The sequence below is a fragment of the Clupea harengus genome, chromosome 21, assembly GCF_900700415.2.
Source record: "Clupea harengus chromosome 21, Ch_v2.0.2, whole genome shotgun sequence".
Lineage (NCBI taxonomy): Eukaryota > Metazoa > Chordata > Actinopteri > Clupeiformes > Clupeidae > Clupea > Clupea harengus.
This window is the reverse complement of record NC_045172.1, coordinates 3,085,876-3,105,747: the sequence shown is the minus strand read 5'-3', so window position 1 is coordinate 3,105,747 and position 19,872 is coordinate 3,085,876. Positions and strand designations below refer to the sequence as shown.

The 19,872-nt window shown below is 43.3% G+C and overlaps 2 protein-coding genes across 5 annotated transcripts; both read left to right on the top strand.

The window, feature by feature from the left end:
- Positions 1 to 3,019: 3,019 nt before the first annotated feature.
- On the top strand, positions 3,020 to 9,494 carry zgc:113276 (uncharacterized protein LOC553748 homolog). Of its 2 annotated transcripts, XM_031558917.2 has the most exons (10): positions 3,020 to 3,151; positions 3,523 to 3,699; positions 3,868 to 4,040; positions 4,328 to 4,546; positions 5,038 to 5,356; positions 5,706 to 5,839; positions 6,041 to 6,280; positions 8,853 to 9,014; positions 9,089 to 9,178; positions 9,300 to 9,494. In XM_031558917.2, exons 2-10 carry the CDS (start codon positions 3,525 to 3,527, stop codon positions 9,471 to 9,473), a joined length of 1,686 nt encoding a protein of 561 aa, XP_031414777.1. In that variant the 5' UTR covers positions 3,020 to 3,151; positions 3,523 to 3,524; the 3' UTR covers positions 9,474 to 9,494. The 2 variants fall into 2 exon arrangements, with proteins under 2 accessions (XP_031414777.1, XP_012675226.2); XM_012819772.3 differs by having other exon boundaries at positions 3,020 to 3,699.
- A 167-nt stretch (positions 9,495 to 9,661) lies between these two features.
- On the top strand, positions 9,662 to 19,651 carry pir (pirin). Of its 3 annotated transcripts, none has more exons than XM_031558918.1 (9): positions 9,662 to 9,696; positions 10,442 to 10,534; positions 13,581 to 13,661; positions 14,555 to 14,761; positions 15,748 to 15,832; positions 17,267 to 17,311; positions 18,605 to 18,687; positions 19,179 to 19,245; positions 19,369 to 19,651. In XM_031558918.1, exons 1-9 carry the CDS (start codon positions 9,682 to 9,684, stop codon positions 19,479 to 19,481), a joined length of 789 nt encoding a protein of 262 aa, XP_031414778.1. In that variant the 5' UTR covers positions 9,662 to 9,681; the 3' UTR covers positions 19,482 to 19,651. The 3 variants fall into 3 exon arrangements, with proteins under 3 accessions (XP_031414778.1, XP_031414780.1, XP_012675161.2); XM_012819707.2 differs by lacking the exon at positions 9,662 to 9,696 and adding an exon at positions 10,065 to 10,277; XM_031558920.1 differs by lacking the exon at positions 10,442 to 10,534.
- The last annotated feature ends 221 nt before the right edge of the window (positions 19,652 to 19,872 follow it).

Below are 19,872 nucleotides of genomic sequence, written 5' to 3'. Positions count from 1 at the left end.
CCCTATACATCAACGGATCTGAAGTGGAAAAGGTCAGCTGCTTTAGGTTCCTCGGGGTGAACATCAGCAATGATCTCACCTGGTCTGCTCACACGGACAAGGTGGTCAAAGCGGCCCGGAAATGCCTCTTCTTCCTGAGGAGACTGAAGAAGTTTGGCATGGACTCACTAACTTTTACAGATGCACAATAAAGAGCATCCTGACTGGCTGCATCACAGTATGGTACGGGAGCTGCACAGCTAAGGACCGCAAGGCCCTACGCAGTGTGGTCAGATCTGCAGAGATCATCATCAGCAGGGGGCTCCCAGCCCTGCAGGCCACCTACCACACACGAGGCCTCAGAAAAGCTGGCAGGATTCTGAAAGACTGCTACCATCCATCCTTCAGACTTTTTACCCCGTTGCCTTCTGGCAGGCATTACCGAAGCATTCGGTCTTGTACCCAGAGACTGGAGAACAGTTTCTTTCTATCAGGCTTCTAAATGGACAGTGATACACTCTCGCCACTTCTCACTCTCACTACACACTGTCACTTTCATCTACTGTTTGCACTATCAGTAATATTGCACTACCTGTTACTGCCACACTTGATTTGTCTTTAGGTTAGTATAGGTTCTTTAGGCTAGTATAGGTTATTACATGTTTATTATATGTTTAGCATTTTAGATTGTATATTTATTTGTATATTAAGTACGTTTATTATGTGTTTATCATATGTGTAATTTATGTTCAGAGTACTTATATGTTATGTTATATTATGTTATGGTAGGTTGTTGTGCGGTGTCTTGTCTTAAGAATTTCAGTGCCCAGTCTGACTCTGTGTTGTTCTATGCATCTGACAATAAAAGACTTGAAATAGTACAGATGGACCTGCGACTCCAGCTCATTAATTTAGCATTTCCGCCAGGCTGCAAAGCCCAAACCAAACCTAAGCCCACCACGCATCAGCGGAAATGACCTCATTTTTGGCTAAAATTAGATTCCAGCTGTGTCTGCTGCTCCAGATGTGAGTGCTATGGAGGAGTGTCGACATGACAACATGGAGAACATAAAGTTACACAAGAGAACCCGCATACATTCTGGGATTTTTCTATTATACCCCAATTCTGAATATAAGAAAATTATAAAGTTTCTGTGTCCAATTGGCCAATACAGATGGATGTTACTGAAAATAGACGCTGTCATCCAAAATGAACAGACTGCACCCTGTTCCTGTTAGTTTCCCTAAGCACTGTGTTGTGAGTGATTGAGAGCAAGTTGTGTGGCAGAGCAGAGTCACTAGACAGGCCTGTGTGTGTGCCACTGGTCGTGGTTGTGCTTGTATGGTGTTGCTGATACTTACAGTAATGGTGATCAAGCATGTGTATGGGGATTAGGCAATTGCGAAATATTAATGTCAATAAATTAAGGGTGGCAGGTTTTCAGACAGACAAAATATGCTGTAAATCACTTCAGCAACAGAGCGTATCTATGTTCCTAAGGTCCAATGTTCCCCAGTTAACACACATAACTTTCCTATTGAGTTTGGGTCAAATCTGATCCGTTACAAATTCAAATATTGCATAAATATCCAGTTTATTGGAAGAAGGCTTCAAAACAGCTATATACACACAACAACAGCCCATGTGATATTAAGCAAATACAGAGCTGGACAACATCTTTTTCAGATTCCCATTATGTACGATATACAGCTGGGGAACATAAGAACCTGGGAGAACACATATGTTGAACTGGGGAACATAGGACCCTGGGAGAACACATGTGTTGAACTGGGGAACATACTGTAGGACCCTGGGAACATAGAAATGACCTGACAAGAGTGACCCTAGTAATATACTCATAATGTTTGTTATTTAAGGTATTCAACAGGAATGTTTGGCAACCACAAAGAAACTCCATAGTCAGAGGCTGTAAAACATTGATTGGGGTTTGTTAGCGTATCTAATGATTGGTACATTAATGATGCATATTTCTGGCATACTTTTCCAAAAGCCAATTAGGAAACACACACACAGAAGGCAATAATCATGCATTTGCTCATTGGAACCAGAAAGTCGTATAGGACTCTATCATAGGTCTGGAATGTCAGACCTCAATATTGAGCTTGTCAGAGATGTTGGCCTAAATCAACAAAACATCAGAGAAGGAAGGTGTTCTATTGACTGTGAAATGCCCACATTGGCACCTGGCACCTGGCACCTGGCCAAACATCTTATCTGTGTTGTGAATGGGATTTTTGATGGCAGTTGTTTCACAGACTCTGCTTGGGCATACAAGTGAGTGTGTCTGTTTTTAATGGAAAGAAAACTGCCTCTCCATCTCATGTAACACCTTCTTCATCAGCGCATGGGGTTTCAAACCACATCCTGTGTACCTTTTCAAAATGGGTCAGCTCAGCCAAGAGCATATTTGGATAGATAAATCACCAGCTATGAAGATGTCTGTCATCTCTATATGTCTGTACATAACTCTCACTCAATGATCTCTGAAAATGACTACATACCAAGATGGCATTTGCCCTCTCAATGACATTTTTGGGAATTGTGTTCCTCCCCTGTTGTGTAAACAGCACAAGAAATGTACAATTTGTGCATTATGTCCTCTTAGTCAGCCGTCACCAAGTTTGCATGACCTTGTGACACTGAGCATGAAACAGAAACCATTTCTGATTCAGACAAGAAATTCACTCTTGCTATATATATATGCTAATATACTATGTACTAAAGCATATTTTTATTTGTATTCATGTGTGTGCACTGGGAACAGTTTTTGCATCTTCGCACATACGTGTGAATGACCACTACAGTGGCTGTAAGAAACGTATTAATAAAGACCTATCCATGCATCATTTCATCGTAATCACAATGACCAGGCGCACCATGTTTGTTTAGAACAGTGAAGAGTTGTGAGCGCAGGGCTAAATATATGCCCCCCTGCGACCCAGGCCCCTGCCCCTTTCCACCCCGTCAGGGCTATTTTCAGAGTAACCCCCTACAGTGACCAATAGGAGGCGTCTGTAGCCATGGACCTCGGCAGATAAGGTTTCTTTAACTGCTGGCTCCACATTGTTTAGTCCACCAGGCTGAACTGTAAACCTCTCTTTTCCCTGTTGACCACTTTTTTTTACCAGCGGTACGTGACCAAGAAGCCAGGTAGACTACTTGACTAATGTGTTTTCATTTGTAGTTGGTCTTACTTAGAATGAGTTGTTTAAAGGGTAGTTTGCAATGGGTCAGTGCTAGGGTAACAGAATGAACTCAACTTCACAAACTTTACAACAAAACACAATTATCCAGAACCAAATCTTTCAGTGAAAGCAAGGAACATAAAACTAACGTTAATAACCGAATAACTAACAAACACAGTAGTAAAGAAATGGTTAGATCTTTTCTATTCCATTGTCGTCTTATGTGACATGTGAATATGTAAACATGTTGTTTTGTGTGTGTGTGTTGTATTGTGGCGTGTCCTCTCTCACTGATGTTCCTCTGCCTGTGCATGCATGTGTACGTGTGATGGGAAGACATGTTGGATGTGCTGATCATCGGTGGGGGTCCTCACGCCCTGACACTCGCCACTCTCCTCACCCACCCCAACCACCCCGTCCCACCACCTGGCACTGACATCCTGGATGGGGTCCAGTTGAGCACAACCAAGTCCAGGCCTGGTCGCACCAGGAGCAAGAGGAGATTACCTGCAAGTGTGTCATGGGTGCTATCAGATTTTTGGGGAAACAACTGTCAATAGCCTTTTAACTTGAAAGAGAAAATGTGTACTGAAGATATGGACGATTAACACTGCCATGTAACGTGTAGTATGTGGATTTCTATTTAGACTGTCTGTGGGCCTGTGTTGTGTGCCTCTCCAGAGCCAGGGGTGGATGAGCTGGCCGGTGTGGAGCGAGTGTCCTGCCCGCCCCTGCAGCTCTGTGCGGTGGACGCCTACGGCCAGTGGACTAGCCTCTGGGAGAGCCAGTTCAAAGCTCTGAACATTCCTCACCTGCGCTCACACACACTGGTGCACACTGATCCGCTCAACAAGGTAACCTCAACCAGTGTCACACTGCACATCAGGTGTTTGATGCTTAGCAGTCCATGTTGATCCTGCAACAAGAAAATAAAGAAAAATATAGAAAGGACACTACAGATATGACCTTAAGAAACTCATTACTCAAACTTATTTTTCCATATTCCTTTGAATATACATTAAAAAAGTATTCTATGTATTGCCAAAAATGTCTAAAAGTTACAGAACACCATTAATGAATTTGGACTTCCACTCATTTCTTCAAAGCTTACATGACAAAAACAATTCATGTGTTCTCCCAGAGGGCTTTGCAGGAGTTTGTGGTGGGGAATGCCCGTGAGAATGAGCTGCATGGCCTCCCTGAGCGTGTCTACATACAGGACGAGAACGCCTTTTTCAATGACAACCGCCTGGGCAAGAGGGACAAGAAGCTCCTCAACAGCAGTGGTGTGGGCCACCAGAAGAGCCTGTGCTTCAGCCTGCCCGGCACCCAGCTCAGTGTGGACTTCTTCAGGGAGCAGGTCGGAGCACCCCTGCATGGCTGTGTCTAAGCATGACACACCTGGTGCTAGGTGAATGGGGCTTCTCATTAACAATCCTTTTATTTGTGGTTATTTAACCCCCAATAGGTTGCATGGTTGGTTTGGCCACAGCCGGTGTGATGACTGCATGGACAAATGTATGAACGGGTTCATCTTCTTCTAAGTGTGATGTCTCACGTGATTCCATGATGGAGTAAGAATATGCAGTTGTATTTACACAATAAACCACATGTGGTGTTGTATGATTGAATTGAACTACTTCTGGTGAAGAGAGAATATTGAAAATATCCCTTTGCAATAACAATAAGTACATAGTATTACTTAATTTGTGTATATTCAACAAATGATAAATAACAGGTTAATGACATATCTCAGGTAAAGATGTATCTATTTATCTATTAATCTAATCTAATCTATTGATATCATTAATAGAGGGTACAACTGATTTGTTTTGGTGCTGTTGTGCACAGGTTCATAAATACAATTTGGACAGTGTTCTTGTCAAAGGGACAGTGGACAGAATCATCCCTGTGCTCTCCGGAAAGGAAGTGCTCTACTTCCGCATTCTGATGCAAAACGGTGACACCCTAGAAGCAGAGAGGGTGGTCATGGCAACGGGGCCCACCCGAGCCCAGATGGCCAACATTCCAGCCTGGGTGCTGGCCATCGGCGAGAGCTACCCCGAGGAGAGCCTTCAGCACACAGTGCAACTCATGCACCATCTAGCCCTGCTCCGCCAGCCGCAGACAGAGGGCCCGACTCAGGAAGGCACCTGTCCATCAACTACAGGTGGGTCAGAGCCATCAGCCTCAGGGTCTGGAGATGAGGAGCAGAACCTGAGGTATAACAGATGTTCAGGTGCATAGAACAGGGGAACCCACGTTGTAGTCCTTAAGGGCAGAGTAGTTCAAGTTTTCAAGTATCCCTTCACCTCGATGTCAGGTGCATTGGCAGACACTAGAATGAGTGGTTATTAGAATGAGACCAGATAGTAGTCCAATAACAAATCACTGAATTTATCATTCACATATTAGGATTATTGGTGTAGATTTGTCTTTTGTTTTACTAGAGTTCAAGAATGAATAAATAAGGGGTGGGGAAGACACTGCTACAAAATAATTTACACTTTGCACTTTAGGCCCGCCATGTGTGTGTCAGCCAGGCCAGAGGTTACTGGTGATTGGTGGAGGCCTCTCCAGTGCTCACATTATCTCAATGGCACTACACCAAGGGGCAAGTCACATCACCTGGGTGATGCGCAAACACTTACAGGTATGTAGAGAGATAAATGGCAGCCTAATTAGCATACAGCATCTCCCTGGATGTAAATAATAATAATAATATATCACACTTAGATCCAATATATTTAAAAAAGTGTTATTTTGCATCCAATGTCTAAGATAATTTCTTCTATCCATTAGTAGCAAATGATTGTAAAATGTCAACTCTTCATCCCCCAACACTGATCTCTAGCTGAAACAGTTTGATGTGGGTGATGTGGAGAGCCTCATTGGCCGCTACTCCCACGTTGAGCACGGCATCAAGATGGACGGCCTGGCCTACCTGCGACAGTTTTATAATGAGCGGAGCCTTCACAAGCGGCTCGCCATGATCCAGCGGGCCAGGAAGGGAGGAGCCGTCACCCCTGAAGCCTACGCTCAGCTGCAGCCCTTCATCCAGTCAGGACGACTGAGCATCAAAGCCTACTGTCAGGTACAGCTAACCTGCCTGCATGTTCTGTCAGGTACAGCTAACCTGCCTGCATGTTCTGTCAGGTACAGCTAACCTGCCTGCATGTTCTGTCAGGTACAGCTAACCTGCCTGCATGTTCTGTCAGGTACAGCTAACCGGCCTACATGTTCTGTCAGGTACAGCTAACCTGCCTGCATGTTCTGTCAGGTACAGCTAACCGGCCTACATGTTCTGTCAGGTACAGCTAACCTGCCTGCATGTTCTGTCAGGTACAGCTAACCGGCCTGCATGTTCTGTCAGGTACAGCTAACCGGCCTACATGTTCTGTCAGGTACAGCTAACCTGCCTGCATGTTCTGTCAGGTACAGCTAACCTGCCTGCATGTTCTGTCAGGTACAGCTAACCGGCCTGCATGTTCTGTCAGGTACAGCTAACCTGCCTGCATGTTCTGTCAGGTCATAGGCGGAGATCCCGGGGGGGACGGGTCCCCCCCTACCATAAAGTTGTCCCCCCCAACAATCATTGAAAACTAAAAAAAAAAAAAAAAAATTAAATAAAAATACGACGACACAAGCGGTGCTAATTATAGAAATAAAAAAATGTGTTTTTTAAGTGTTGAAAAATCATGTTCCCCCTATTCCTCAAAGTGGTTTGGTTCACATGCTGTTTCCAACGGGCAGGGCTACCGGCAGCTCCGTGTTTCAGTTAATCAGCCCAGTAGCCTACACGGTCAGATTGTCAGACTGTTTCCTCCTCGGTCCCCTGTCGCTGCCGCTATGATACACGATATGTAAAGAGATTTACCTCATTCTCGAACGCAGTAAGAACATGTAAAGAAGAAGTTTTTTTCTAAACTCCATTTACGAAGTTCCAATCGATATGCACAAGTATACATAAGCTTATTAATGGATTGGCATGACAACGTGAACGTTTGCCGATAACACACGCATGCTGGTAATTAACACAGTTAAGATAGCTAGCTAGACAGTCTAGGACACTGTCCTGTCCTGTCAGGTTCATGCTAGTTAATAAACGTAGGTCTACATCTCAGTGCCTCTCAAGATTTGTTAAATTATCTGAAGTTAAATTAATGTCATCTTTTTCTGCGGTCCATGAACTAAGCTGGTATTGTAATATGGAGTGACAGTGGCGTAGGAGGTAGAGAAGTCGTATTATAATCAAAAGGTTGCTAGTTCGATTCCCTGTTGAGCTGTTTTATAACTTATTTTGAGCATCAAGTTCTCTTGAACTTTGGACATTATTTGTCTGTGAATAGATATTTCGTGTTAGTACATTTAATGCTGTTTAGATAATTCTAAAATGACTTCGAATTTCTGTTTGTAAATGTGATGGGAGAATTCGGTATTTAGCAGTTTATGCTAGCTCTCGTGAAAGCAATTTTTTCATGTCTCTCCCCCCCCCCCCCCCCCCCCCGGAATTACACTCTGAAATGTGACCATGTATTGTCCCCCCCTGCAATGAAATGGGATCTCCGCCCCTGTGTCAGGTACAGCTAACCGGCCTGCATGTTCTGTCTATGTGTGTTTATTTGTGTCTTTGAGGGTGCGTGGGTGTGTGAGGGAACCACTGTGGGATCATTGTTATGTTTTACTCATTATTGTGCCTAGCTGAGTTCTTTTTTTCTGCGTGTAAGTTTCGAAAGATATGCGCTTCCTTTTTGTCTCTAGGTTCTTAAATATAAATACAGCATTTTGGTGCACAGTTCCTCTCTCTGAAAGTCACATGAGGAACATATGGTCATGGTTATGCAATCCCTGCTGAGAGAGGGCAAAGACAAAAGATGCTCCTCGGAGGAGTTGAGTGGTCGAGAGGGTGAAAATCGCTGAATTAGGGCGTTTGAATAAGCCGGTGCCGATCCAGTGGCTGCCCAATCGGTGAGAGTGAGGAGTTTAAATGCCATTCTAAAAGCTCCAGGGAGCGAGAGAAGAGTGATTAGCAGAGGAGCTACACGTGTTCTCTTCTTTCTGAATCACATGGAACGGTCTCGCAAAACACGTGCGGGCAGACCTGTTCAAATTGAATTTGCGATTGTCTAGTTCAGAAATAACCAGGTTAAAAAAAATAGCTGGAACCACCGGTCTGGACATGTGGTGAACTGGTTGGTAAAGTGCAACCCAAATCAAACCTTCCATGGAAAAAATAGCTGGCACCACCGGATCTAGAGAAGAAAAATGTCAGCGGTTGGACATGTGGTGAACTGGTTGGTAACCCAAGTGCAACCCAAATCAAACCTTCCATGGAATAGATTGTTTTTGTTTATAAAAAGTATGCTAGACTGTGTATATGTGTGTTCCGTATAGCTCACGGAATGGAAATGAGTGTCTATAAAGGATGCATTTGGGCTCACAGTCCTTGGGATTTGCTCTCAATTCCCTGGTCAAGAATGCCACCCCCTGCTGGGCATAAAGATGCAACCTCTGCTCACTGCTGCGTGTTTGGCTGGTCTTTACTAATTTGACCCACACCTCTCATGGGAGGGTATGTCAGATTCCTGATTTCAAAAAATGTCCTCTGCCAACCAATGAATCCAGGACACACTGACAAGCTAAACATTAAACCCCCTTCTATGTAGGTCTCTCAGGCCAAATGGTGCTACCAGAGTCAGATGTGGAAACTGGCCCTCAGCTGTGGAGACCACTGGACAGGGGACAAAATCTGGCTGTCCACAGGCTGCAAACTAGATGTGAAGCAAGACCCAATGCTCTCTGATATAATGAAGGAGTTTCCCATACAGGTGAGCCAGCACTGTCTGACAGGTAAACCATGATAGTATAGACAGACTGGACACCAACCATGTGGTTTCTGTAGGTCATTGATGGCTGGCCGTGTATTTTGGAAAATCTGCAGTGGGATGCAGGATGTCCACTCTACGTCATGGGACAATATGCTGCACTTCAGGTGACAGGTTTATTAATATATTTGCTAATCGAATTGTATAGTTACACATAACGTGAATAAACATTATGGGATGAAGCCAATGCACTACCTTATTTCAAATACTCAATTATCTTTGACGCAGATCGGACCTCATGCGGTGAATCTTGCAGGCGGACAAGCAGCAAGTTTCCGGATAGCTAGGGACATCCTCAGTCACCACAGCGGAAAGGGGCAAACGAAAACAACACCTCTAAAAAAAGAGAAAGCACTGACAGATGACTACATTATGAACATGCATGGCTTAATGTGGCTTTGACGCCGCCACTCCTAGTCAGAATGATGCAATTTCCCTGAACGTAAACAAAGATACCATCATTTCATAAACATTCATAACCGTATTGAGCAGGCCTTTACGGGGCCAGTGTGGTTAGTACGGTATTTCCTGTTTTTTATCTCTGGAAAGTATCTTTACAAGTGTTTGTAACCCACCCTCCCCTTCCCCCACTTTCCTTCTGCGATGCGCAATGTGTTACCTCCAGGTATGAAATGCGCCGTACAAATAAAGTTTGATTTGATAAACCATGACCATTGACATTGCATAATATGTTCTTACAATGGTAGCCCAACTATTTTCATCTGCATTTGTTGACATATAAATATAACAGTGTGAGAAATAATGAGTATTTCTATATACTGCATAGAACAATAGCCACGGCTACCTTCGTGACTTCCTGGTTCTAGTGTGCAACAATGTGCATTTGACACCAAGCCCAGATAGTGGCTGAACGCGGAGGATCAGGGCCAGATCCGCCCCAGAGTTGTTTTGCCGCAACACAGGTGACAACATTGAGTTATGTAGGCAACGTCAACAGGTTAGGTGGCAGTAAGACACAGTGCGATATTAAGGAACCGTCGGGTCTTGCGGTTATATCAGGCGAGGGATTTCTTTCAAAATGTACTAGCCACTGTCATCAGTGCAAACTGCGTCTGAGTTTTAGAACAGAACAGGCTAAAAGGCTATAGCAAGATGAAAGTAAGAAGAGTCGGCAAAACGGTCCTAAGCGTTGTACAGGCCGAGGGTGTGGGTGCTTTTGTGCGCAGGTGTATTGGGAGAAATGATGTGAGTAGCTCGGGCAGCCCAAGTCCATGCTTTGTATTTTTTTTTTTACTCAACGGTTCATACCTTTTGCTGTTTATTTTAATTTTTTGTAAAGTACAAACATGAACAGTTTAAACGTAACAGGTTCACAGCAGTCACTCAAGACATATATTTTTTTCTTGCAGCTTAAGAATTTAGACCCCTTTCTGATGTTAGATGAATTCCGTGTCAGCAAGCCTGCAGGTTTTCCTGATCATCCACACAGAGGATTCGAAACCGTAAGAAGCAATTTCTCCTTGCACCAATCTGTCCACAGTGTTTCTTGAGAAAAAGGGCTAGGAATATAATGAATACACTTTCTATTACTACCAGTAGATGGCACCATTGTGTAGCTCTAGTAAAACAAACGAGAGGGATGTCGACCTTAAAGAATACCGAATCACACGACAAGATATGTCCAGACTTACTGACTACTCCTTATCGAAATTCACCAAATCACTGAGACGTGTACAATTATCGGAATTAATTGTGTCGGGTAACGTTTATATCATCGTCTATATTGTACGGACCCCCAAAGGGTCATGGTGGTGATTTTTTCCCCCAGTGATATTTTTTTGTTCCCTCACAATACTTTTGCATTTCCTCGCATTGCATTTCCTAGCAATCCCCTACAGTCAGTGGTCGCCCATGTTCTTTATGATTTGGCGTTCAATGAACATTATTATCTTTTGTGGGATAGAAAAACAGTTAGGGGCTTCTGTATGGGCCACCCTAAGGGTCATGTGTTGATTTATTTTTTGTCTGTGCTACTTTTGTGTTCCCTCACAATAGTGTGGGAGGGAAGGGCGAGGGAAAGTCAAATAATTGTGAGGGGATCCAAAATGATTGCAAATAAATCATCTCTGGAAAAAAAAAACACCTTGACCCCTTAGGGGCTCTATAGTTCCGGGGGTGTTTTTTTTTAAAAAAAAAATTTTAACCATCATAGCGTTTAAAGGTATTGCTTGATAGGTGGTTCTAAAGCAGCTTCTAGCATAACCTGCCCAATGTACTAAAGTAACAGCGCACACCCAATCAAGACTATTATAAAAGCCGAATGTCCATAACTGCTCAATGTACGGCAGAAAGCTAGCTAGCTGAATAACTGAATGCACAAAAGAGAGAACTCACAAAGTCATGACATGAGTGCTCAAAAGTGAATTTATTACAAAACCAAAAATAGTAGAATTCAGATATATTGTTTTACAATCATTTTATTTTATTGCATAATTATTTATTTGGGGGGGGGGGGGGTAGACTTAATGTTTAGACTGCCTATGTATCTAGTACTGTTGGACATTGCGTCATTCTGAAGGAACAGTGAAATAATGATTCAGGGAAAAGAGTGTAGTTATTTGGTCTTTGTCGAAGATTTGTGCATTGGGATAAATCCTGCAATGCCAGTAGCATTATGCCTCCAGTAGTATTGGAAGAGTAATATTGAATATCCCTATATTACACCTCCAGAAAAACATTGTTGTTAGTCTAGAAAAAAGAACCGTTCATAACACAAAAATATTTTTTGACAATTGCACCTTAAGGGATGTTCGGTTTTAGCGCATGTTTTAGCATGTTTTGTTAAAATACCCTCTTCTCAGCTAATGCCCTGCTGTAAGCGATTGCATTGAGTTGGGCTTTCTTTATAGGCAAAACAAGACGTTTTATGTGTACAGGCACACACATTGCTGTGAGCAGGTTGAGTCGAAATGAGTGGAATAATGTGTGTGTGTGTGTGTGTGTGTGTGTGTGTGTGTGTGTGTGTGTGTGTGTGTGTGTGTGTGTGTGACAGAGAGAGAGAGTTTCTGAACAAATACACTGTAACATGCATCAAATTTAAACAGTGCAATCATCGAATTCCGTATTGCTGTTATTTGACAGCATAAGACTGTTTAAACTTTAAAAATATAAAAGATGGTCTAAGATATGACATGAAACATTGTGTGATGTATTGTAACTCTCATGTATTTGCTATCACCTTCTGACCTATATCAAATTGTGAATAACAAATCTTCATTCATTCATGGATTCTAATGTTTCAGCAATGAGATAGGTTTGCAAATCTTTAAAAAGGAAGAAAGAAAGAAAGAAAGAAAGAGAGAGAGAGAGAGAGGGAGAGTGGCCCGTGCCAGACTTCCCAGAATGCAGTGTCACAGGTGTGTTTGCTTGCAGTCACATGACCCTGAGATCACAGCTGCACTGGAAGATCACAGACCCCTCCCAGCTGGAGAGCGGCTGGCTGGCCAGAGACAGATGTTGACCTCCGACCCCCCGACTCTCTTCTTCCTGTCAAGTGTCTCTTCTTTGTGGGAGAGAACATGTGACCCTGTTTGATCGGGCATTATGGCCACAGTCATTCTAAAGCAAGGTCCACCATGAAAGTGCAGAGTTTGATCTGATTAACCTCAAAAGTAGCAGCTCTTTTATACGATGAGGATTGTTCCAGAATTCATGAACTATCCACAACTGTTGTTTCTACTGCAGCAGCCCTTTGTAAGAGGATTGGATGAGAGGCCATTTGCTCGGGTATTTAGAGTGAAACATGAAGTATGTTAGTTCCATTACATACTTCACTCACACATGCTGCTGATGTTCTTTATGTATTTAGAGTGAAACATGAAGTATGCTAGTTCCATTACATACTTCACTCACACATGCTGCTGATGTTCTTTATGTATTTAGAGTGAAACATGAAGTATGCTAGTTCCATTACATACTTCACTCACACATGCTGCTGATGTTCTTTATGTATTTAGAGTGAAACATGAAGTATGTTAGTTCCATTACATACTTCACTCACACATGCTGCTGATGTTCTTTATGTTCCATGCATGCTCTCCAGCTATGCAATCATATCCTGTTAGTTCTCCTTCTGAAAACTGTGCAACAGGTTTGAAATATGTGTTACCCTTTCACCCAGATAACCTACATTTATGTATTTGATTTATGTCTGGACAAGTGGAGGAGGGTGATGTCTTCTCTTTTTTGTAAACCTTTCCTCAAAATGTTTCTTATAATGTCTCATACAATGTTACATATTTCAGTTGTGTTTGTATATCAATTTATTTGTTTTGCTTTTGTCTCTATCTAAAATGATTTCATGTTATTTAGTCACTTTATTCATTGCATTGCTTAGCTTTGGGCATGGATATTGATGCATGAGGAGCCACATGGTGTGCTTTCCTTTGGGCAGGTCACCTATCTCTCTCTGTGTAGGTCACCCATCTCTCTTTCCTGGTCTCTGTGCAGGTCGCTCACATATCTCTCTCTCTCCTGGTCTCTGTGCAGGTCACTTATCTCCTGAAAGGCACTTCAGCACATGAGGATTTCTGTGGCCACTTTGGGAAACTGGAGGCAGGAGACCTGCAGGTACGTGTCAGGGACTCGAATCCCACCTCTTAGTCCCTATGTTGAGTCTGGGCACTAGGAACATGCGCTGTAGACATGATGAGCTATTTCAACCTGAAAAAGTGAAAAAGTGCATCGAGGCTCTCTCACACACAGACAACTCCTCTGCACACACACACACACACACACACACACACACACACACACACTCTCGCTCTCTCTCTCTCACACACACACACGCACACACACACACACACACACACACACACTCTCTCTCTCTCTCTCTCTCACACACACATGCACACGCACACTCATACAAGCAGCTACACCTAATGAGAGATCATGCCTCCAGGCGATTTCCTGTATTTTCAGAGTCGTAAAGCTGTTTTCCCCTTGTGCCTGGTCAGCAAGGGTATGTTTTAATGGGCCCTAGACGTCTGTAGTCCTCTGCACCATTGCCACTGCGCTAACCAGAGGCTAGTGGGTTCCCCTCGCAGCAGAAAATCGCATCGCACAAATCTGGCCTTGACTGGAAGAGCGCAGTGGAGCACGGTGTAAAAAGCTGCTGACTAGGCCCTGGCGTCTTCTTCCTGTACTGGAGCAACTGTGCCTAGCGCAGGCAGTCTCCCCTGTGATGCCCCTCAGCCTTCAGGGAAGAGAGTGGAAATTTCCATTAAGTGGATGGAGCTAGGGGAGACGACCCACAAGATTATTACGGTTTTTTACTTTTATTTTGTTGTCCTTATGGTTAGGTATACAGCTTGCTTAAGTTAAGACATCTGTGCGTTGTTTTATTTGCAACATACTTATTTTACAGTGGACTCTACGCAATAGTGTTTAAATTACTAGCCCTTTAAAAATGTCTGTGTCTGGCTGTGTGTGGCTGTGTGTCCATGTTTGCGTGCGCTCTACAGTGGATGACTGCGGGCCGAGGGGTGGTCCATGCAGAGATGCCAGTGTCGGAGGAGCCCATCCATGGCCTTCAACTGTGGGTGAATCTGAAGAGAGCCAACAAGATGGTGGAGCCGCAGTACCAAGAGCTGAAGGCGCATGAGATCCCCAAGCCCAGCAGAGATGGCGTTACTGTAGCAGTCATCTCTGGGGAGGCCCTGGAGGTGAAGGTGAGGGGGAATTTGGAGTCTAGTTCTCAGCAAATTCAGCTCTGCACTCAGTTGGAACTTCTGCTTTACACCCATAATTAGTGAGCAAATAGTGAGTTTCTACAGTCTTGCAAATTCATACTACAAATTAATGAACAGTACTATACTCCTATTCACGTAGATCAATCAGGGCGCCTAACATTACATGTCTTTTGTGAGAGAATTCTTTTGTGAGAGACTTAAAAAAAAACATTACACAGTTAATCAAGTTCCTTATTGCAGGTGCACCTGAGAAAACACCTGTTTTTTTGCTATATCCCCTCTCTTTCTTTGAACAATCTTTTGAGGAACTGAGTCAGAAAGGTGCTTTATGGCTCACAGTCATCTTGAACAATGGGCGGTGACTTAGACTAATTATCTGGAGCCTCTGCTCCAGACAGTCTTGCTGTTATATTGCAACAAACCCAAGCCCTTTGATTTATGCTTTGACATTTGGATCAGCCGCACACATTACGCCTACTACTGCATCTTCGCGTTTGTCTGGCCGGATAAACACAGGAAATGAAGAGCAGATTTCCATGAAGACTATCCTTTTCCTCTCCTATTTAGCTAGTTGGCAAGTTGTTTTCCTTTTAATTCTTTCCCTTGCCCATGGGGTTGGATTGGGTTACTGTAGGGCAGGCCGCGACATCCTAATGAAGACCATAGGGTGTGATGTAGGTCAGACAGTGCTTTCCCAAGGCTGGCGGGTACTGCGTTAGATTGGCATGGTGCGGCTGGGGTGACTGGCAAGGAGTTGGCAAGGCCTTGCGGTGACTGGCAAGAGTTGGCAAGGAGTTGGCAAGGCCTTGCGGTGACTGAGGTGGTTGGCATCTCTCACAGCTTATCTGGCGGGAACAAGGAGGAGTGAGTGTGGGAAGACGGAGAGTGGTGGTGAACCAGAGAGACATGAGAGTATGAATCTTATTTATCTCCTCTCTGTTCCTTGTTCTCTGTCCATCTTGCAGTCCAGGGTCTACACGCGCACCCCTACTATCTTTCTTGATTTCAAGCTGAAGCCAGGTGCAACGCATGTACAGCCAATAACTACAGGTAAGACAAATCACTCTCCATGTTGTAGTTGACATTGTCAACAGGCTATATGAAAGGTGAAAATTCACCCTAGTTACCTCAGGACTCCGGAGCTGCACATAAGTATATTTATAAGACAAACAACATTTGCAATCGGGCTCACTCCCAGCACAAGGCTGAAAGTGAAGCCATATTAAACACATCGCACAAGGTTTATATAGACAGAAAGTTAAGCGTTCAGCAGCGAAAACAACGTGGTGGATTTCTGACGTCCGAGGCACGGATGGAAGTTTTGCACAAGGTCGGAAGAAGCACAGTTCGACCCTTCTTATCACTTCTGGTCTAAACATGGTCTTGTACATATGCAGACTAAGTGGCACCTAATAATCTAAATTACACACACACACACACAGAAAAGCCATGTTCCTGCTTTCATAAGCACATGATTCATACAAGGAATATATTGATACAAGGCACTTGATTCATATATTCTTAAGTCATTAACAGTGCTTGGAAATTATCTCCATCACTAAATATTGTTGCTTTCTATATATTTAACTTGGAGTCCCATGTTGTCTAGCTGGTTAAGTTCATTTTTGTCAGGGGCCTAAAATATCAGTGTGAATCCCCTTCTGCTCAAAAACAACCAAGAAAGATACTCTACCCACGCTGCTAGCTTACCTGGCCCTTTGTAACTGCATGTTTCTACCACAATGACCTAATGCTGGACTGTGCCAGGGCCAGGAAGTTTATGAGTCATCATAGTGGCTATGCAAAGCAGTGCAGGAAGCCTGAGGTTTTTCTTCACATAAAAACGCAGCAGTAAATGTACACGAACGAGTCATGCTGCGTGTTCTCATGTCTCCATCAGCTCCACATCACACTCTTTCTTTTAGAATCCGATCAGCCCATTCACCAACAGAATGAAAGCACTGCACTGCATTTACCTTGTATACTGGTCATCTTTTCATATCAAAATGGATTCAAAATATATTCTTTTTCAAACGATGGCATCTGAAAATATTACATAATGTCATCTGTAAGCTATGTGATGCTCAAGGCTCTGACTCTCGGAGTGCTGATGAATGGGTCTCATGCATTCTGCAGTTGAGAGGGTCATAGATTTGAGCATGTCTGTGGTCTCATGTCACATGGCAAGTCATAAATCCTCACAAAAAGTCGGTGTGTGCTCGGACACACGCAGTTAATTCATATAGTTACATCACAGCGTCGTAAAGGTCACTCCCCCCCGGGAACGGAAGGCGTCCACTTTGCAAAGGGAATTATATTACAAATATCTTTATTGATAGTTCAGTTGGCCATAATCAGCGCAAACGTGCATTGGTCACGGAAAAGGCCAGGGGTTTCTTTAGGACGATGCACTGCAGTGCCGTCTTGTGGGGGTTGAGATTCAAATGTTATAGCTTCATTCTTGTTTCTCCTTTTTTATTTCAGGATGGACAGCATTTATTTACACCCTCTCTGGAAATGTGTGTGTTGGTGAGTGGTGCAGTTTAAAAAGGTCATTGAAAGGCCTCCTTTCTTTCACAACATTTATAAAATGCCCCATTCCCCTTTTAGGCAACATGGGATATATTACTTAACACTTAGCAGGTGCATTTATTTGATTATTTTATTTGCTTCTCCCTCTGTTGGATATCTGACATTAAAGTTGAAGCCTCCGTGTGATCTCTGGCCAATGGCTACTCCCCATCTTTGGAAAGGCCAAACCCTTGATGTTTAAAATTCATGGACACTATTTGATTATTTCCAGGTTTAAATGGTTGAAAAGTACACTTCCAGTAAAGGAACTGGCATTAGCTTGTAAAGAGAATCTGCCCTGCATTTGAACCTTAGGCTAGCACTTTAACGCTTTATAAAGGACATTGTAATGTTTTCACATTCAATGTTTGTTAATATGAACATACTGTATGGTGGTGTGGACTGTGGTCAGCTGTTCATGCAGCATCCTGTTTTGTCTTCTGCCCCAGAATGTGGGTGTTATTCATACTTCTCTGGAAGTGTCTCACTAGTCCCAACATTCTGGTCTGCCCCAAATTCACGATACGTTTGATGGTATTATGCTGCTATGGCTTCAGTCTACTGACATTGTCTCGTTTCTTCTAGCCTTTCATGAGAAAAAGCACTGTCTGTTTGTCTGGACACGCCCGGTTTGTGTTCATTGGAGATTATATGTCAACATGTTATCCTTAAATATTCACTTCCCCTTGCTCACCTTTCTAGTTGGGTATAACATGTCATCTAATAAGATTAGGCAGCTAATAAAGTTCTCCTTCTTCAATCAACTGGTTTTTACAATTCTTCATAATTTGATGTATTGGGGCATAATTGTTTTCAGATGCCTCAGAAAATGAGGGGGAACCTTTTCTTTGGAAATTCCTTGGAAGCCAACATTGAATGAAGAAAACCGCTGTATTAACATACATCCTTGCATCAATGCAGCCACAGCTGTATCCAATAAACAACAGGGTCGGCCACAACAAAGCTAGAGCTTTCAGGCGTTTGTGTTAGACTGGGTGCAGGAAATCTGGTTAACATTTGATGAGGAGGGTGATCATTATCTCCAGCATATTTGATGGGACTGTATTTTGAAGTGGACTGCAGTCTTCACAGGCAATAGGCATAGGCAATCATCAGAATGGCATTCACGGGGCCTCAGTTGTGAGAGAGACCCGAGTCATGCCAATGGCAGCTGGGGTGGGTGTTGAGGCTGTAGGCTATATTTTACGTTTGATCCCTGATTGTTTAACAGCTTCGTGTGTTTCTTTTCAGGTCCACCTGAGGACCAGCAGCAAATAGAACCACATCACACAGTGGTTCTTGAAGATGGAGATTTCATTAGAGTAGAGAACAAGGTGCTTCACAAGAACCTCATCACACAGTGGTACACCCACACACACACACACACACACACACACACACACACACACACACACACACACACAAATACAACCTCATCACAGTGGTACTTGAAGATGGAGATTTCATTAGAGTAGAGAACAAGGTGCTTCACAAGAACCTCATCACACAGTGGTACACCCACACACACACACACACACACAAATACAACCTCATCACAGTGGTACTTGAAGGTGGAGATTTCATTAGAATAGAGAATAAGGTGCTTCACAAGAATCCAGTATGCCTTGCCCGTAATATACTATTCCAGCTTTGCTATTTTTCAACTTTATTATTGTATTCAAATGTACTATTTACTATTGACTCCCATTTATAACAAACTATGCAAACAGAAAACAACAATGTCTCAGCACAGTACAGTGTGGTCAGTTTGGTCTGAACATTTAATTTCATAAGTGAACAAATGTGTGTGTCCCCCTCCCAACAGGCAGCTGAGGAGTCCCATTTTGTACTGATTGCAGGAGAACCCATCCATGAACCAGTGGTCCAACATGGTAGTGGCAGTCATTACTCAACCTAATGTGCTTTGCTTCATGGGAACTGTTTATGTTATTTCTAGAACTTTACAGTACAGTACAGTGACACATTGGCTTGTCATTATTTGTTTTTATCTGTAGGTCCCTTCGTCATGAACACGGAGGAGGAGATCACACAAGCCATCAGAGACTATAAAACAAAAACCAATGGATTTCAGAGGGCAAAGGCTTGGCGATCAAAAATTGCTCAGTAATTTGCTTGTGTCCCCTAAAATGTCCACTGTAATAATACTTAATTTGGTGTGCTGTGCTTCAAAGTGCATGTGTATAATGTAGTCATCTCTCAGGCATTAAAATATTTATCAGAAGTTGTTTGTACACCATTTCCAACCCGTTGCTCCATTAAAGTACGGCTAAACAGCTACCCGGCAATGTCTCCTTTCCATCAGCTGCTCTCCGATCAAGTCATTAGCGTGGTATCAGACCATTAGAGTGAGGGGAGTGTGTGTGTGTGTGTGTGTGTGTGTGTAGTTGTGTGTGTGTGTGTGTGTAGTTGTGTGTGTGTGTAGTTGGTCTGCTCTGCGTCACATCTCGCATTTCAGGCTCCTTTGTGGAGTGACGTCGGACAGCAGCGCAGTGGTGGCT

Bases quoted from the DNA above. Each gene is read 5' to 3' on its own strand.
- zgc:113276 (XM_031558917.2), top strand. From the start codon at position 3,525: ATGTTGGATGTGCTGATCATCGGTGGGGGTCCTCACGCCCTGACACTC. The intron at 5,840-6,040 runs GTATGTAGAGAG...ACTGATCTCTAG, and splicing joins TGATGCGCAAACACTTACAG to CTGAAACAGTTTGATGTGGG. The intron at 9,015-9,088 runs GTGAGCCAGCAC...TGGTTTCTGTAG, and splicing joins TGAAGGAGTTTCCCATACAG to GTCATTGATGGCTGGCCGTG.
- pir (XM_012819707.2), top strand. From the start codon at position 10,185: ATGAAAGTAAGAAGAGTCGGCAAAACGGTCCTAAGCGTTGTACAGGCC. The intron at 13,662-14,554 runs GTACGTGTCAGG...TGCGCTCTACAG, and splicing joins TGGAGGCAGGAGACCTGCAG to TGGATGACTGCGGGCCGAGG. The intron at 19,246-19,368 runs GTAGTGGCAGTC...TTTTATCTGTAG, and splicing joins TGAACCAGTGGTCCAACATG to GTCCCTTCGTCATGAACACG.